This window comes from Plectrocnemia conspersa, unplaced genomic scaffold (genome assembly GCF_051122295.1).
Source record: "Plectrocnemia conspersa isolate PC_06_02 unplaced genomic scaffold, ASM5112229v1 ptg000002l, whole genome shotgun sequence".
Lineage (NCBI taxonomy): Eukaryota > Metazoa > Arthropoda > Insecta > Trichoptera > Polycentropodidae > Plectrocnemia > Plectrocnemia conspersa.
In genome coordinates, this window is record NW_028277166.1 from 22,108,763 (window position 1) to 22,128,187 (window position 19,425).

General features: G+C 29.8%; 1 protein-coding gene across 2 annotated transcripts; it reads left to right on the forward strand.

Annotated features, from left to right (window-relative positions):
- Nucleotides 1-3,778: 3,778 nt before the first annotated feature.
- On the forward strand, nucleotides 3,779-16,137 carry GlcAT-I (Glucuronyltransferase I). Of its 2 annotated transcripts, none has more exons than XM_088205090.1 (6): nucleotides 3,779-4,116; nucleotides 10,451-10,555; nucleotides 12,091-12,250; nucleotides 13,220-13,369; nucleotides 13,434-13,661; nucleotides 13,734-16,137. In XM_088205090.1, the coding sequence occupies exons 1-6, from the start codon at nucleotides 3,938-3,940 to the stop codon at nucleotides 13,902-13,904; spliced, it is 993 nt and encodes a 330-aa protein (XP_088061216.1). In that variant the 5' UTR covers nucleotides 3,779-3,937; the 3' UTR covers nucleotides 13,905-16,137. The 2 variants fall into 2 exon arrangements, with proteins under 2 accessions (XP_088061216.1, XP_088061217.1); XM_088205091.1 differs by having other exon boundaries at nucleotides 13,238-13,369.
- The last annotated feature ends 3,288 nt before the right edge of the window (nucleotides 16,138-19,425 follow it).

The following is a 19,425-nucleotide window of genomic DNA, read 5'->3' on the forward strand; positions in this document are numbered from 1 at the left end:
TGCACTGCTATTAGGCAACGATTAAAGGTCTGGAAAAAAATCACAATTGAATACTGACCCCCTCAAAAAATAAGAATGGATACGTTTGTACATATTCACTATTTTTTTGTGAATATGATAAAGGTTCCCTTCTGTCTAGAATATAATATATATGTATGTTTACATAAAGCCTGAATGAGTACAAGAAACTAGTGAAATATTTGTGTCTTTTCTTTTTGTTTTACTTTCGTATTTCATGAAGTAGTATTTAAAAATTAGAAAATAGGAGTCATATGCACAATATTCGCGAATATTTATTAACAACTATATTAAGAAAATACGTGATAATTTATCGTTATTGCTTTTTTGTATTTTATTTTATTTTTTTGTTGATGGTATTAGATTGATACTAACACAACCTGAAAGGAACTCTTTAATTTTTAATATACAAAATGGGTACTATCTTGGCCTAAATGTACTATATTTTGATATATCGACGTATGTTAATGTTATTTTCGTTCCGAATATTGTTGTACCATTAGTCTTAGGACTGTTAAAGTAAAAAGTACTCGAAATGCTTAAAGTAACCTATTTATATAGCACAATTGTTTATTATATGACGAAAACGTATCTGAATCAGACTGATCTAAGAATTGTTTACGCTGCGCGTAAATATTATTCCATTTTTAGCATAAATTTGTTACGACTCATCCGATTTGTCATAATGTTTATAGTTAATCAAACAAGTTTGGCCTTTTCATCATTGAATTTTATGCAATTTTACATTATTATTATATACTATGTATATATATTGATAGAGATGTTACGTTATGATTGTCTTCAAATAATAGAAGAAAATGTGTTCATGGTGTGCGTGATTATTAGCGAATTAACTTGTAATTAAATGTCGTGGGATCAGAATGTGCAATAACTAACGCGTTACAGTAATCTCGACGATTATTGTATTTTTTTTATGAACATAGTTATTTATATATAAGTGTCGTGTGTGCGATTCTAGATTTGCATTTATAATATTCCTAGACTTTTTCCAAATAGTGACGTGTGATTTTCGGTGGTAGCTGTGAATTATGCATTTTATTATTATTATTTCGTTATTTATGTATTGTTTAATTTATTTACGCGTATGACTCATGTTTGTGGATTTTACGATTGCCAAATTAATAACTGACTACATATCACAGATTTCTTTGATGTCATATTGCTATCCGTGTTAATTAAGTGAACTTTATATTGTGTATATTTTCGAGCGACGAAATCTGTGATAATATTTGTAATAAGAAGCTTTGTTATATTTGTTTTTCTTCTTCTTTTTTAACATCAAATTTTGATTAATTTCGTAATGGTTTTTCTATTTGTATTTAATCAAGATATTTCCTTTATTATATGAAAATAAAAATATTTTTATAATTTATTTTTAGATTCTTCTCGGACGTAGCTTAGAGTTACATAGTAAATTTTTTAAATAAAAGTTATAATAATTTATACTATATAGATCCTTAGATTTTTTTATTATTATATAATGAATAGTATTTTGTCTATAAAGAGTTATTAAACGTAGATCGTTTAACCTATAAATATGTCAATTTGTATCGAAGAATTCTCACCGTGTCTATTGTAAGAGATCGCCGTAATATTTTTTTGTGAACGGCGAGAACTAAAATCACAGTTTGCCAAAGTTGACAAGTTCCTCTACATTTTTCTGAAATATAGAATTTTATTTAAAATTTATCTGTCATGAATAGAATGCATTATTAGATTTTTATATTGCATTATTTAAAGTTGCAGAGGGACGATTCATTGAATTATATAAAATTAAACGTTTGGATATTTTCTTACATAATTATGTAAATATATTTGTTCTTTGTGATTTTAAAATTGTACTACTTGTGTGATAATTGATTATATAATGAAAATGTTTCATTAAAACAGAAACGCAAGACTGATCTTCTAGTGAAACATGCTGGATATGTTAAATTTTAGACAATGAACCTTCTAATAAATAATTATGATAGTACAACCCGCAAATAATTATTGTCATGCCTGTATTTAATATGCGACTAATCGACGTTTATACAAATGATTACTGTTTTTTCAATTGTTTGCTAAAACATGTTTTTTTTAATAAGAGACATTGTTCAGTTTTTTGTTTGGGGAAAAATGCTGTATGACAAAAATTACAGGTTGTAATAAAGTGTTCTATAAAATTCACGGTTTTTCTTTGTTAATATTTTTATTTCTACAGAAATACACATAACATTTTATATTACAGATTATTTTACGGCTGTTATTTACCTTTGATAATAAGCTAATAAATCACACTGTTGGTTTTATACTAACCTTGACAGCAACCTGACTTAAAGCGTAATAAAATATGATTTAATAATTTGCATTTTAAATTATAAAGTTTTTGAAAAATCTGAACGAGGAAAACTTAAACAAATTCAAGAAATTACTCAATAAAATATAATTCTCTGAAAAAATTCCCTACGACTGGTTACTATCGACATACGTATATTCTCTGACTAAAAAATAACACACAGCGATTTATCAACCCAATGAGTAACTCGCTGAAGTCTCATGCAAGGAAGAATTTACACACGTGGCGAAAAAACTATTAGCTGGGAGCAATTTGGATTTAAGAAAGGCCTAGGTCACAAGAAGCACTTTTCTCCATACAGACGCTATTTCAGAGATGATACGAAATTCGTTAAATTTAGACCGCGTAAAACATGATCATCTTATAGAAGGTCTAATTTATATCGAGTTAGATTACAGAGATGTAAGATTTCTAAATAATCTGTATTGGAATCAGTGACATAGCTAGGGCTTATGCCACCCGGGGCGATCCTAAACTTTGTCTCTCTCCCCCTATACAATTATTTAATAAAAAATCTGCAACTTAATGCATGTCTCCAATATACCAAAATATTTCAGGGCAGGCGGTCATTTTCAACACCCCCCACCTCACAGCTACGCTGCAAACCATTCACATTATATATGCTTATAAAAATAAACAGTTTTCAAGTTTACTAAAATATGCTAATGGTTATCATGCATTTCATTATATTAGTACGCGCTTGACTCGAACAATAAAGAATATCTGGTGTAGCTTCGACTTTTACCGATTAAGAAAATGTCGGAACGTCGTTCAGGTACGATTTGTTACAACATATGTACGTAAGAAATTCTTTGAGTTTAATAAATAGTCACCGACACCACAATTTTAAACAGCACACTTCCTAACTCAATTATAACTACAACGCAACAAACAAAATAACCAGGGTAATCGTCTCCGGGTTCACATAAACTGTAATATCATAGATCACCCAAAAATAATTTTTTAGAACTACACTACTGGTCGCCATCCGAAGAAGGTTGGGAGCCTGTGGTATTGAAAGACAGAGAACATATCACTTTACTATTCTCACTCTAAAAACAAGCTTAAGTTATGGCCGCTGAGAATTTTCTTTATTCGGGTTAATATTATTCTGTATTTCTCGTTCCGATATTATATCTCTTATAAAAAATATTTTCAGATTACATATTAAATTTCGTAGGGAATGAAGTACAACACTGAAGATTGGTCGTTTACTTTAATTCACGTGCAAGTACGTAATAATTCAGAGATCTTGATAGTCATTTTTATAGATTTTATTATCTAAATGGTAATATTCTCATTTTTTAAGTAGTTAAAGCTCCTGGCAATGAATGACGCATATATGCGTTAAATTGTTAAGATGTACGGAGTATGTGTAGGGAAACGATCGATGATTAGGGAGAATAAGTAAGGAAATCGGTTCGATATGGCAACACTATCGTGTTGCGGACATCGGCCATTCGCCGGCCGAGAGCGAGCGGTGGGTGTTCGGCGCTGGCTTTGGCCGGCGTCCGTCTCCGGACATGACGGCAAGCGAACGTCGCTGACGGCGGCCGCGCGATGAGCGCCGATATCCGCATTCGGAAGAAGACCTTCCTCATCGGGCTGGCGCTGCTCGCCCTGCTGCTCTTCGCCCTCTTCACCGCCAACGACACCTCGCAGTGCGGGGGCGAAACGCCCTCGGCGCAGGACGCCACCAGCGACCAGCCCGTCGTCTACTCGGTCATATCTACGCAGAGGTCAGTTGCGCAAAATACGACAGAACCTTCCGATGTTCGCCGTTTCTACTTTTCTATGACATCATTTCGTTTCGTCATAAAGTCATGATGATGTTCAAAAAAATCGTCACGATTCGACCCATTAAAGATGGCGATACCCTTGTGTTTTTTTTTAAATTTAACTAAAAAATATCTTTGTAAGGACAATATACATAGCTTTATGGCCAATCAAACTCGTGATGTTTTTGTTTTGTGAACTGTTTGAATAAAACAATTTTTTTATTGCCCATTGACATTTCATATACATATTAAATTATGTTGACATTTTATAAGGACAATACTCGATGTTTTATGATCAAAAATTAATAGCTTTTTGATTTTTTTCTTAAAAGTAGATAAATTTGTTTCTTTACTTTTTCAAATTAGATTCATTTTCGGTAAAGGAAAATTTTATTGTTTAATTACTTATTAGTTATATATGGAAACATTGCACATGTTTTTGATAAGAGACTAACTTAAATAAAAAGTTTTGTTTCATAGCATATTGTTAAAATTTATTTATTTTTATCCAAACTTGGAATAGTATAGAAAGTTGATAAGTATTATAATCAAATAACTTATGAATAGTAGTATTTATTAACATAAACGTGTTACTGCGTTATGAGTATAAAACAATAAAATATATTGTTAATATTTTAACATGGCTTTAGATAGACTAACGCAGATAATGGAAAGGCAATTTTTTTCAAAATTTATTGCATTTAATCCATCGGTTTTTAACAACTTATAAATTGTAAAAAATACAAATAGTTTTAAGAATTTTTGCGAATTGCAAAATGCAGTGTCCGGTGTTAATGTGTAAAAATGTGGATTGCCAACTTTACAGAAAGTACAAAAGTGCAAACAAAATACTGGAATTACAAATTGTGCAATGATGTTTTCAAAGGATTTTATTATTTTTTTGTAAATGTATCAGAATGGTAAAAGTGAAATGACACTTTTTAATCATTTTTACTCAAAAGCAGTTATTTTTTTGAAAAAAATGAAAATAAGTATAGTTGGTAAATTTTAACAAAATTCCCAAACATTTTGCTCACAACAAAAAAACAGCGACACATACATTGCCTTTTCCGAGCCTAGTACCAGATTTATATAAAATTATACAAAATTACAATTTTATTTACATGTAATATTCTATTTTACCAAAATATTTAATTATTAATAAAATAATATTAGTTACTATAATGGCGCACATACACAAATGTAAAAACACGTTTGATACAATTTCACCAAAATATGATAGCATTGGATTTTTTTAATAATTCCAAATTTAAAGATAAAACATCCTATAATAAATCTTCAAGTCGAGATAAGGCATCTAAATACGCGAAAGGAAAGATTTACACAAGACAAAAATATATTCAAATGCAGCTGTAGATTATTACATAAAATAAAAATATAATGATTTCAACAACCTTTTACGAAAATAAGGCGTTCAAAACACGCGAATTGCAAAGAGTTAGTTGTCAAATATTGATAATACGTGAAAGGTAATCTTTAACACAAAGCAAGGAGATCATCAAATCACAAAAAATACAAATCTTTAAGAAGAGGTAACAATCAGAAGAATGACGATGCACAGACCAATTGTCTAATTTTCGGAAAATATAATTTTAAATAATAAAATGAAAATTTACTTGTAATGTACAAATCAGAATAAAAGAGCTTTATAGATAATATCAAAGTTCAAAGCAAATTGCAAAATCTTTATTAAGGTGATTGAGGGGCACATTATGTTATAGCTAATTATGATCACATATAAACATTTTTCAGATTGGTTAATTGAACAAATTATTTTAATCAACACAAATGTTTATAAAATCGAAATATGTACCTACATATTTTAATGTCTATTATGTAGCTTTATTATAAAGTATAACGTCAACGTCAATATCAAACTGTTTTTATCAATAACTGACACGTGATATTCAATTTTGAAATTGCAGAAGTATATATTTATTAAATAACTGATTAGATTAGCTTTATTGTGTATATTGGGTTTTGTTAAGCATAGTTCAAAACTGGTCAGTAATGATTCTGAGTCACAATTCCAATTAGGACAGAGTAATAATAATACTTTTTATGTATACCTTTAATTAAGACACACCCAGCACTGGTAGTAATTATTTTTGTAAATTTGAAACATCAACACTTATGGGATACAAGTTGTTAGATTTAACAAAATATATTTTTATATTTATACATTCTTCATACGTGCATCTACATTTATAAATACACAATTTTTATCAAGTAATTTGGTCTTTTAATAATATACTTTGGAAGGAGAAAAACATATCATTTTGGATACATGAAATTGAACAAATTAAAACCAATTATTTATGAATAATATTATATTCTTCTTATTCAATAATGATTCAACTATATGACTAATTGATATGCAATATTTATGCCATTAATATTTACAAGTACCTTGTGAAGTTGTAAAATTTGTTAAAATTTGCAAAATAATGATTAAACACATACTTTTAGAAATGTATAAAATATTAAAAAACATTAAAGGCTTCAAATGTATTTATCATTTCTGACCCAGATTATGAGATAATAATATGTGCATGTGTGCTTTGAAATTTATTACTGGATTGAGCATGACCTTGTTTTAAGTGTTTCTTCTCATTCTATTGAATTGAACCAACTGTAAGTTGGTAACTTTATATTAAAAATGTTTATGTTTCAAGTCTTTTTTTAGTTATGTTAATAAATTATACTATGTGCACATGGTATTCTGTCCAAGAATAGGTTGTGTGAATATGTTTTACATCTGAAGTACGTAAACACTACAAAATACTAATATGATTTTTTATTTCACTTAAACAATGTATGATGATATACATAGTATCAAAATTAAGATTTGTGTATTTTCTGCGGATTATATACAATTTATTAATAATAAACAATATATTATTTAATTGCAACTTAATAAATCATATGCTCTATTAATATTATACCTAGAATTCAATTTATAAAATAAAAAAAAAAAATATTTTATATTTTATGTTCGCTTAACATAAATTGTTTTTATTTAATAAAAAAACAATTTATATTCAGTCATAAAATATATATATGTATAGTTTCAATGATGTAGGCATAATATGTTTTTTAATTTTATATGAGATAGTGTATACTAGGTAAGGTGACCAGATTTTAAAAATATCAAAGGACACTAAAAAAAAGATCTCGGATTTTTTTGTTCATTTAGAGATGCTGCGAGAGCTAAAAAAAGGTTATCTCGGACATTTTTGAAGAGTTCGTCTGGTTACCTTATAATAATTTTGCTTGAGTACATTACATGTCAATCGTGGAAAATATCATAAATGCTACGATTTTCATGATGCATCGTAAAGTTATCGGACCAATCGGGTTTTATTAATATAAAAAATATTTTCGATTAAAATAATTCATCATTCGTTCGCCTACTTTTTTATTACTCAATGACATATTTCGTAACAGGGTTGCCTCCGACAAAGTCGTTTAGGACTACTGAGCTATTGTTGGATATGCAAACATTCACAAGATTATCATGATTAATGTTTTTCCGGGCGTTTGCTGGCCAATTTTGACGTAGGCGTATATTTTGAGATGAGATAAACTAACCAAAGCTTATCGTCTCATTATGAACGTAGTATATTACGCCTAACGATGAATCGTTATCGCGCGCGCGCGTTTCGTTAGAATAATGGCGTTATCGATGGATGGCACGCGACGCTTGATTAGTTAATATTACATTAATGTGTTTTTTTTTTATATTTTTGTAAAATGAGTTTATCTCGAGTTTGTCGTCCGCTCAGGGACGATAGTGGTTCGTTGATGCCAAAATGGAAAGTGTTCAAGAGAACCAAGGTTGGATTGGGTGTTGATTGTGGTGTATTGTTGTAACGTTAAATTAGTTAACAATAGCCTAATATTTATGTAATCGCTTCATAAAATAGATAAATCTGAACCTGTCATTCACTTCACGGCCGGTCGGAGAGATAATTTCCGTTTCGCTCGCTCTCGTGTTAATTGGCGAGAGTGAGTGAGAGATAAGAGCGCGCAATTGCACGGTCTTAAAGCACGGACCGAGCCTGCTGCCATTGTTCATAAAGTACCTTAATATTTAATTGCATGTTTTATTTATTAATTAAAATTAAGGTCATCGTTACCTGACAGGTTAACCTAATGCGTCGCGATGTCCAAAAGTATAAAATATATAAAAAATTATAAATACATATATGTACATATAACTAAAAACACGAAAACAATATAAAAGGACAAACACAAATCATCTCAACAGGTGTACATTGTCCCATACGAATTGAAGTTCACAATGAAACGTATCCCAGTGCTCCCAAAACGAAAGCACTGGGAAACAGGAAAGGATTATATTCCTTCAAGTAAAAATATCGAAGGAATTTACGCTGTACTTTTTCTAGCCTCAATTCATTACATTGACTCATTACGCCTGGAATCCATACAATAGAGCCAGTTTCTAGTATGCTGCAGACTAGATCATCATAAAGAGTGCGCAGTACTAAAGTATTCCTGAATTTCTTAAGATAAAACCGAGCATTTTTAATGATCTGCTGCGAGTCTCTGCAATCTGTAGGCTGAACTTAGTGCTTTTCGAAAGCCACACCTAAATTCTTAGTACATTAAGGACGATCAAAATATATCCGCCGAGATGGTAGGAATATTTCTCTGGCATCGACGACCTTGAAAATTAAATTGACATTTCTTTATACTGTAAGGATATCGGTTATAGTAAGCCCACTTATATAAAGAATTGAGATCCTCCTGCAGGTCGAGGGAATCTCTACTCTCTTGAAAATTCCCAAGTTATCTCAAGCTTTTAATAAAAAAACGCTTTCCATTTTTTGACCAATAGGAGAGCGCCAAAAACAATTATTCCTTCTCAGAAGCCATAAATCCACGTCAAAAGTAATAAAATCGCGCCAACGCCGTCATGATTTTATTGCTTTTGACGTGAATTTTTGACTTCTAAGAAGTGATAATTATTTTTGCGCCCTCCTATTGACCAAAATTCGGCTTGAATATACTTTGACCAACACTCTTACATCAGAAGTGGTTTGAATATACTTCGGTAAACACGAGTTAGATGTGACATCTGTCTACTTCTTTGTCAGCTTATTTTTCCCTGAGAAATGAGTTGGCTTAGTTTGTATTTTAGACTTAACTTAATGAAAATTCTGAATCTACAATTAGTTTTAGAACTTTTGTAAGGTTAGGTTTGGGTTTGAACAATAAATAGACGTTTCGCAACTGTCAAATTGAGTCTCATAGACATGTTTGTCCAAAAATAATGATAATAATTACTAAATCATTTTTTTAAATTACTTTTAAAGTATCGTTATATTTGAATCGTTTAAAATTTAGCACTAATCATTTAGTGAATAAACGTTTTTAAAATGTGCTATATACATGTTTATGTATATATGTATATTTCTCTTAGTGGTTTCGTTAAATCTATTCTTTTTTCGAATGAAAAGCATATATAAAAGATTCTGATTTCACTCTGAATTCATATATTTAAATAAACATAAAATTTATGTATTTACGAAAATTGAATATAGAATTTTGTATTAGTGATTAATTAATTATCTCTCAGTTTTATTTAAAGTTTGCTTCTGTCGATTAATTATTTAAAAATTAAATAATTTTAATTAAAATAAATTCAGTCAGGCGACGGAATATTTTTCATGGTACAATGATCTCAATTTCCGTTCTCTAGATGGGTTTTGCAACCGCTATGCAAATGACACTTATGGTCATTAACATTTTCAAAAAAAGAACCAACTATTATTAAATTAATCGAAAAACTACACCATTACTTTTTTAAAAGATTTTCGTACTTGTTAAATAGTTATCCAACTTTCGATTAGCGACATTCCATCAGTCATGTTGAATGCGAGGTTATTGACTTTTAACGGAGCGGTCAGAATTGAAGATGAATCGGTAAAAATACTTAAGAATTCACAATGCGCGTATAATAAACACTTCAGGCCGTTATCATTTCAATGCGTTCAAACATCGTCGATTTCTCGAAACGGATCATTGTAATTGAATTGTTTTGAAACACTAAAGCACCAGCGAAATAACACATGCATACAAATTAAAAAATTAAATCATCCCAAAAAATATGCCACATGGTATGGCGTCTAATTTTTTACTAATCGCATTCAGTCATGAGTGGCGATCGTCGCCGTTCGTTTCTTCCCGATATGAAGTTGCGATCCCTGTTCCTCTGCATCCTTGCGACACTGATTTACCTTTATTTTAGGGGCGCGCCATGTCCCCGAGAACCGAAGAACATCCAGGACCTGCCCATGGTATACGCCATCACGCCCACGTACTCCAGACATGTGCAAAAGGCAGACTTGACCAGGTAAATTGAGTTTATTCACACTTCAAACTTTTGATTAGATTTCGTAGCACGATCGACCATGAAAAGATCGAGTCATGCTGCTAATTCTACGAATTGTGCTAGTGCACAGTATTGTTGTAATTTAGCGCAGACAACGAAACACTGCTTATTAGTTATTCTTATGCGGCTTGTGTGGATTAATTTTATAAATTCTGGCGATAAATTAGATAAGCCTTATCGCCCTCTGAGGACTAAGATAAAACATTTATATTTGTGTTTGAGTGTATACATTTTTTAGAATTTAAAGTGCTTTATATTTTACAGTTTAATTCATGAAAAATAATTTATAACAAAAAATAATCTTTGCAAAAGCCATTTTTAAATATATTGCATTTTCACTACACAGCCAAATATATTGTGGTATTTTCCTATAAACTAGAAATAAAACAATACAGTTTGAGGACAAATGGTTTATTTGATAAAAAAAGTATTTCTAAAAATTTGTGCTAACAAGAAAGTTAAAAAATAGTATCTAATTTTTTTCTGTGTATTATTTTATCGTTGTTTATTAGATTACTGAATAGTTTCCAGATGCCATGATGTAGAATTTCCGGTTTAGGATGTTTTATAAATATGTTTCCGTAGTCATTTTTTTAATTTCTTGCAAATAATAGGATGTTTCTTTCGTTCGAAAATAAATACACTAAACAAGTCAGTGAAATGTCCTCTTCAAAATAATACCATTAAGGCAATGTTACATGACTTTTAAAAATGAGTTTTTTGTGCCTTTTTAAATATAAATGGCTAGAAGATGTTGAATTTTTAGAGAGCCAAATATGTCATTTGCTAAATAACATATTTAACATGCTCTCGTGTTCTGTAGTTTCGCGTGCGTATTTTTATTTCCAAAAATGTCTCAGGAAGAGGAAAAATGTTCCATTTAATGAATCTGTGGAAAAATGAATTAAGGCATGATAAGAACATTTATTATATTATCTTAGCTGTTAAAAGCTATTTGTAATATGTTTTTTTAAAATTAAGAAATATTTTAAACATACCCATCTGATATTTAACACTTTTTAATTTTTTTTTATAAAGTCTTATAAATTATAAATAAAGTTGTATAATATTCATTTTAAGGAGGTATACCATATTTGCGTTAACACAGTCAGTTCGAGAGCTATCCATTTCATCATTATTCATAATTGAGTTTACTCCTGTTTATATTTTGATCAAATTTATAAAAATCAAAATCATTACTATATTTTTCATATTTATCAATCAATCGGAGTAATGATACGTGTATCGAACGTATATCCGTATATATAATAGTAGGGGGGTAAACCCAAACTTAGTATCTCTATTGAGTAATGATTAAATGGATATCTCTCGAACTGACTGTGTTAACGCAAATACAGATTATAGTTGCATCTATGGATTGTTAGCTCCAATTTGAAATTATGTATTATTTCCTCACTTTTGAGTCTTCTTTGTTGGAAGAATCTTGAAATATATTATATTTTAATTAAAAATTGATTTCAATTCGTTCTTTTCAGACTTTCCCAAACGTTGATGTGGTTAGATAAGTTCCATTGGATAGTCGTGGAGGACTCTGAGGAAAAGACGCCTCTGGTGGACAACTTTTTGAAAGAAACTTCACTTCAGTACACGCATTTGGCGGCTAGAACGAAAAAGAGTAAACAGTTGAAGCCGACGGTGAGTTTTTAAACCAAGTCCAAAGTGAGAAATTACAATAAATATACATATTTTTATCGCACACACACCGCTTTAAAGTTGCACAATTGTGCGTTATATGACGATGGTGTTGTGTGCGTTCAATGCGCGTTCAGCAATTACAACACATAGTGAAAGTACCTACTATTTGGTAACAGTTGGAAATTAACACAGATTGCTGGTGAAGGGTTTCCTTGATTTTGGAATCACGGTGTTATAATTAAGTAAAAAATGGTTGGATTTGTCATATTGGGTGCATCTGTTGCAATTTTTACAATTGGGATAATTAAAGAATGTTTTATAAATGTATAAATTCATATACTCTCTTAAACTAATTTTTCAATAAGTACGCATTACCTATACGGATGAACTACGTAGCTAACATTACACTACAAGAATGGTATACTGCCCTTGACACATATTTCAGTTTTATTTTGGTATATTGGGTTATTATTTTTATATTTTGCATCTTTCGATTTTTTTTACATTTTGCTTGAATAACATCATCGTACTAACAAATAAAATAACACACATATCACATTATTCGTGCAAAATATAATATCATTCATTCAATAAATTTATTAACTCATGCTAATTTTGCTTCTCCTCTCCTTACTAACATTATATGTATTAAACAAACTACTTCTTTTCTTATTTTAATTTTAACGCTTTACGCATAACGCTCTAGTCGACAATTATTACTCACAAACTAACTCAAACTATGTACAAGTTTTGTTTCTACTGTTTCGCGCATTGCAGCTATATAAGTTTTTAATTTCGGATCTTTGAGATTTTGTTCGATAACAATTATTGTTTTTTGATCATTTAGTATGTTAGCCCATTTGAAGCATAATTTTATGTTTTTCATTTCCCAAATATTCCCCTTCATCATCTCTCTGGAACGATTTTATGCTTGTGTCGCCACGCTGTTGTACAATAAAAAAATAAAAGGAACCTCATTGGATGAAGGCCCGAGGCGTCGAGCAAAGGAACGCCGGTTTGGATTGGTTGCGGAAGAACCTCGACACTGACGATCAGCTGAACGGCGTTGTTTACTTTATGGACGATGATAATACATATTCCCTCAAAGTCTTCGAAGAGGTGTTTAACTCGTTCATTATTGTCTTATTCAATAATTCGTGTTTAATAACATGTGATTTTTCAGATGCGGAAAGTACGCAAAGTAGGCGTATGGCCTGTTGGACTTGTGGGTGGAATGATGGTAGAAAGGCCGATGGTGGATTCTGAAGGGAAACATGTTACAGGTTTTAATAGCGTTTGGAGACCAGAACGACCGTTCCCATTAGACATGGCGGGCTTTGCCATCAACCTGAGGCTTATAAAAGATAATCCGAACGCTGTTTTCACTCATAAAGTTCAAGCTGGTTATCAAGTAAATTTGTACTTTTATACATTGTATATATATAAAAAACACGATATTAATTAAATATATTTTCTATATTAGGAAAGTGAGATTTTGAGACAGTTGATTAAAAGAGATGAGCTAGAACCGCTCGCCGATCGTTGTACAAAAGTTTTAGTGTGGCACACCAGAACGGAAAAGCCGAGGATGAGCGAAGAGACTAAGCTACGTGCCAAGCATCCCAAAGGTTCAAACGACGGCATAGAAGTTTAATGATGTTTAGATAAAAGCAAAAAATGACAAAAACATTGATTGTTAAAAATCAATTTTCTTCCATTGAAGTGTAAACAAAGACTGGTGAATAATTGTATTTACCATTATTTATTGCTAGTTTATTGATTGTATTTTGAACATGGCAGGGTTACCCCGATATGGTTTTAATGTGAACGACATTTTTAAATATACGACAATTTAGTCAAATCATTAAAATCATCATATAACTAATCATCAAAATTTTTTCTTCAATCTCCATTTTCTATATTATATATAGATAATTGAATCTCGAGAGCCAATTCAAATGGCAAATTATACTTTACGCTATAAAACTTAAAAATTCAAATGCGAATATTTCTCTCCAATATATTTATTATTGTAACAAAGAATATTAGTGATATTCCAAACCAGTGAGATCTTCCCGTTTATTTATTTTTTCGTCTATATAATTATACATATAACCAACTAAACATTTACCAAATCGATTCTAAGATCCATGTGTTATTCGTAATAGATGTAATCATTATAATATAAAGTGGATATACAAGAGTGTGGCATTTGCCTTTAGGTAGATTCTTTCCAATTGCTTTGTAAATGCACTTATATTATTACATATTTATATTTCGAATTTAACAAAGCGAAATGTCGACTCTTAAATTATTATAGCACTTGAGTTCAATATATACTTTAGACATTTTGGAGTACAAATGTGAATGATTCTAAATATTGTTTATAGTCATTGATTAGAAAGGCCTTTCAAATGTTTAAGTGAAAAAATAATCCGTCTTCCTAACTTGTTAGCTGTATTGACTCAATGATTTTATACGTAGGGATTACAATACAGATGATGGTATATTTATACGAATTTAATAATGTTCAACATTTTAGTTTTGTTTGTACTTAATATTTTTAAAACATTGCTAACCATAAATAATACTGAGCGTGATAAAACCTTATCAAGTAATATGTCCAAACCTTGTAATCCCTATTAGATTATTAAAAAAAAATGTGTTTATTAAGCGACGCAAGCTTTCGTTTGAACAAATAAATGCACATTGATATATTGATGCCATTATATTTTTAAAAAAGATAAAATTTCTTGTAAATATGTATAATAGACATAATTTTGACTATAATGAAAATGTATTATTAATTTATATTATCGTTATCTTTTTGTGTTTGGCTTTGTGATTCGTTGATTTTAAGTGATTTTTATATAATGGTTCTTTAAAAGTTTTACTGGCAAGATTTTTATTTTGTTTACGTACGTTGATTTTATTATAAAGTATTCACTCTCTAGTCTAGTATTTATATAATGAAAATAATTTAATTGAACATTACCTGTCCTTAACTAATCTTGCTTTATCATGATGTGATATTCATATTTATGTTGAGGGTGTCATATTTTTTTTGTTTTATTTTTCAATCACATTATTCAAGGTCAGTTTGGTTATTGTAAGGGCCAAAGTTTAATTCTGTATATATTGGTTATGTTTTTAAATTTAGAGATGAAAGTGAAGAACGTGTTTTAATGTATGTGTATGTTACATAATATATACACTTCCGCAATAATTTATATTTATAAAAATGTAGTAATAAATATCTGTAGTTTGGACAGTGGGCACTTATATTTTATTAGGAATGGATTAAAAAAATATTTTTGTTGCCGTCATGGATGCCGTCCCGTGAGGTTTCTGTGATCTCTTGACGAAGAATCGGTGTGTGCTATGGAATTAAATGGATTTATTTTACTTTTTCTATCGCTCAAAAAAGACGTTAGTGGTGTTGATGCTTGCACATTAAAATAATAGTCTAAATGTATTCGGATGGGTTGTTCAAGTCCGCCGAGCCTTTTTTCTAAGTACCTCTAATATATATATATTTATACATTGTATATATAATTATTTAATAAAAACACCACAATATCTAGCAATAGTATTGATAAGAAAATTAAATTGAAAAATATTTACATTTTGGTAACATTAAATTAACTATTCCAAATGTATTATAATTGGCAATCGATACATGAAATTACTTGTGCACGGTTATAAACTTTTGGCCTATTGTATGATTTCAAAAATTTTGTGTGCATGTGTTGTTTTTTTTTTTTGAAAATTATTATTTTTGAGAATTATATTGTAAGCCACGAATTCATATTGAAATAGGTATGAGTGTGATTATATATTGTAAAATGGCAAATATTATACAATAATATATTTACATTTTTACCATATGTTTTATCTTATTTTTAGATAATTCTTTGTAATCAAACACCCTTTCCAAATATCCTTTTCTCATTCTTAAATAGAAAATTAACGTTAAAGGTAAAATAAATCAAATCTAATTAGGATCAACTATCAAAGAAAGTGGGAGACAAATAATCTTTGAGATATGATGTTCAAGAAGAATCTTCTGAATATCTGGCAGCAGAGAGGATCAGTAAAGAATTTCAAATAAATATGCTCTGCGAAAATTGCTGAATCCGATGTCATTATTGTATTAAGAATTATACATTTTAAATGGAATGTACAATATTTGCTTCAAGCAAATAATGGATTGACGATTGATCGAACAAATGAAATAATATTCTTTCTTCTTAGTAAGTGACATAAAATAATCTTTAAGGTTTGATAACCCTGTGGGTGTGTGACTTCGCAGTCAGTAAGATGCAGCTGGAAACTAGTGAGAATTTTATTAGATTATTTTACATATTACTATAGACTATGATGGACCAGATGTTTTCTCCAAGCAGTGGCGGAGAAGCTGGCGCAGGGATAGTGTCTGTGAAAGATTCTTAGAGCTCTGGTTGGTGTGGCAGCGACAGTAAAGCGGAGATTGATTCCTCTCTGCTACAGTGTCTGCTAGTCTCTTCGAGTGCCGGAGTCTGCCAGGTGATCGTCTTCCCCACATTGGAGTTCAGGGTTTGAAAGCTTGCTCACCAATCACAATCATGCAGCGATCATCCAGCCAATCGTTGCACTCGCTTCTTAGAACAACGAAATAAGTATACGCCTTTAGCGAGTGACATTTGCTTGATGGATATCTCCGAGGTTGAATTGAGTAACGGGAATCTTGTGACCATACGGTGCTATTAGTATTCCAGTGATATTTATTTCCCGTGACTGTTTCGTAACAAAAAAATATTCATTCAATGCACCAGAAAATCTTTACGTGTTATTTATGGGAGAACCCTTTTTTCTAGTCGTAACGAGTCTGTGTGATCGCAGTATTGTCGAAATAATCACTTCTGATCAGAGTAATTTAGCGAGTTTTAAGAATAAGATCCCATACAAACGTGGGCATCTGTGTAGTACCCTATGAATCTATTTCCATATATGATTTTAGGATCAAATAATCATTATATGGAAGGTTCTTATTCAAGTTGTAGAGCTACTATACATTATTTTACTTTTTTGGAGTACTTTTTCTAAGACTGGATATTGGTAGCTAACTAATGGGTTTATACACATATTTTCTGAATGTTTCCTAGGTTTAAATATAATTATTTGAGCCACCTTTTACCGAATTGAAGAATATCTTAATTTTCAGTAAACATAAAGTTCTTTTAAAACTCTACCATTAATTAGGTCATACTCAGTTTTTGTTTTGATTATTTATAATACTGCATTAATACTATTGTTTGATAAAAACATCTAGTATTTTTTAAGGAGTCTTCAAAAAGCCATTTTTTTCTTCTTCATCGGAGGATTTCAGTAGGGATACAATGATACTATTTTCTTATTTTTTTTAAAAATTTATTATATTTATATAAGCAGATTCTCCACTTCACAAACGAATGCGTTACACAGTATAAAAACATTTTTCAGAATCAAATTACACACATGTCATAACTACTGAAACAATCCTTTTTTTAGAAAATCTCAAAACGTTTTTGACGCAATGCGAAGAATCATAATGATCGTTTTGCTGAACGTTTCTTTGGTGAGGGGTGGATGTTTCTTTTAGAGATTTCTCAATAACAACAATCTTATAGTTATGACGTTCTTTAACATCAGAAGAAAAACTGCTATTTCTGACTAGTTGACGTAAAAAAATAATCATTAAGAAATTATTAAGCAATCGATAGTGACATAATACATTAAAATTATAAATACAAATAATATAATTGTATATATACAATAAAATACGGAAAATATTTAATGTCACATAATAAGAATGCAGCTTAAAACTAGGCTTAATTAACTAATAATAATAATGAAATGCACATCAATATTAAATGGATAGATAATTTCTGTTTCAATATACATATATACGTATAAATTTATATAAATAATTTTAAATTATAAACTGTAAATATTTGGAATATGTTATACATTTCGCTGTTGAATTAATTGACAAATTGAGAATTTAAGTTATATATGGACCTCAAAATTGATTTATTTACACAATGCTAAGCTCAATAATTGTATTTATTACGATGTGGATTAATGACTAAAAAAACATTCAATGATTTAAGCTCTATCTACAAACTGGTCATTAGAAGTATTTCTGCCACAGAATTGTAATAATTTATGAATGTAAAGTATACAACTATAATCTAGGTAACTCAATAATCTAGCTACATAGTTAAAGTAATTTATAATCTCTTTCGATGACTTCACTTTGATAAAATTTATCTAAGCATGACAAAAACAAAGAATATGATATTGTGTTGTTTATATAACATATATATTTATTGTCGTCAAAAATATTTCTGATGAACTTACTTTTGAATTAGTGTATCTGAAAAATCATACATTCTACAAATTGTATTTATGTTTAATTTACATCGAGTATATAAAAATACTTTTTGATTTTCATTAATACTTCTTTACAATCTCTCCATAGATATTTTCACGTATGAATTAAAATATTTTCAATATATAATATATTTTTTCTTACTATAGCAATCGACGTTTTATATCTTCATAATAATTATACGATTCGTCTTATAATATTAGCTGCGTATATAGAATAGAATAGCGACAACATAAAGCGTCCAATACACGTTTATGCAATTTCACACAGTTTCTCTTTTATAAACTATCAAAGAGCACATCGATTTTCAACGTATTAATCTCGTAACGTCTCATTTTTTTACACAATAAGCTGAATCATATACATAAGTTACATTGATTCTTACAATAAATATATGTGTATAAATTTTAAGCTTTTATATTTATCGTTAAATAAGTACACGATATACATGTTTTTTTTATATAATTTCTGATAATTGTTCAGATCACTTTTGACCTTTAAACTGCATGAAAAATTTGCTGCGGGTAGTTACCAATTCAAATTTTAAAAAATATCACGAATTAATAAAATAAATATATATATACTATATGTATATATTTAAGGGCTAACTGTTTTATGCCGTTTATATAATATTAAGCTAAAAATAATGGAATAATCACGTATATATTTAGTTACTGCTTAAACAATATCCATAATTTGTACAAGATGATCCAAAATTATTGAATCGACTTTAATTTGATCTATACATTATTTTTAGATCATC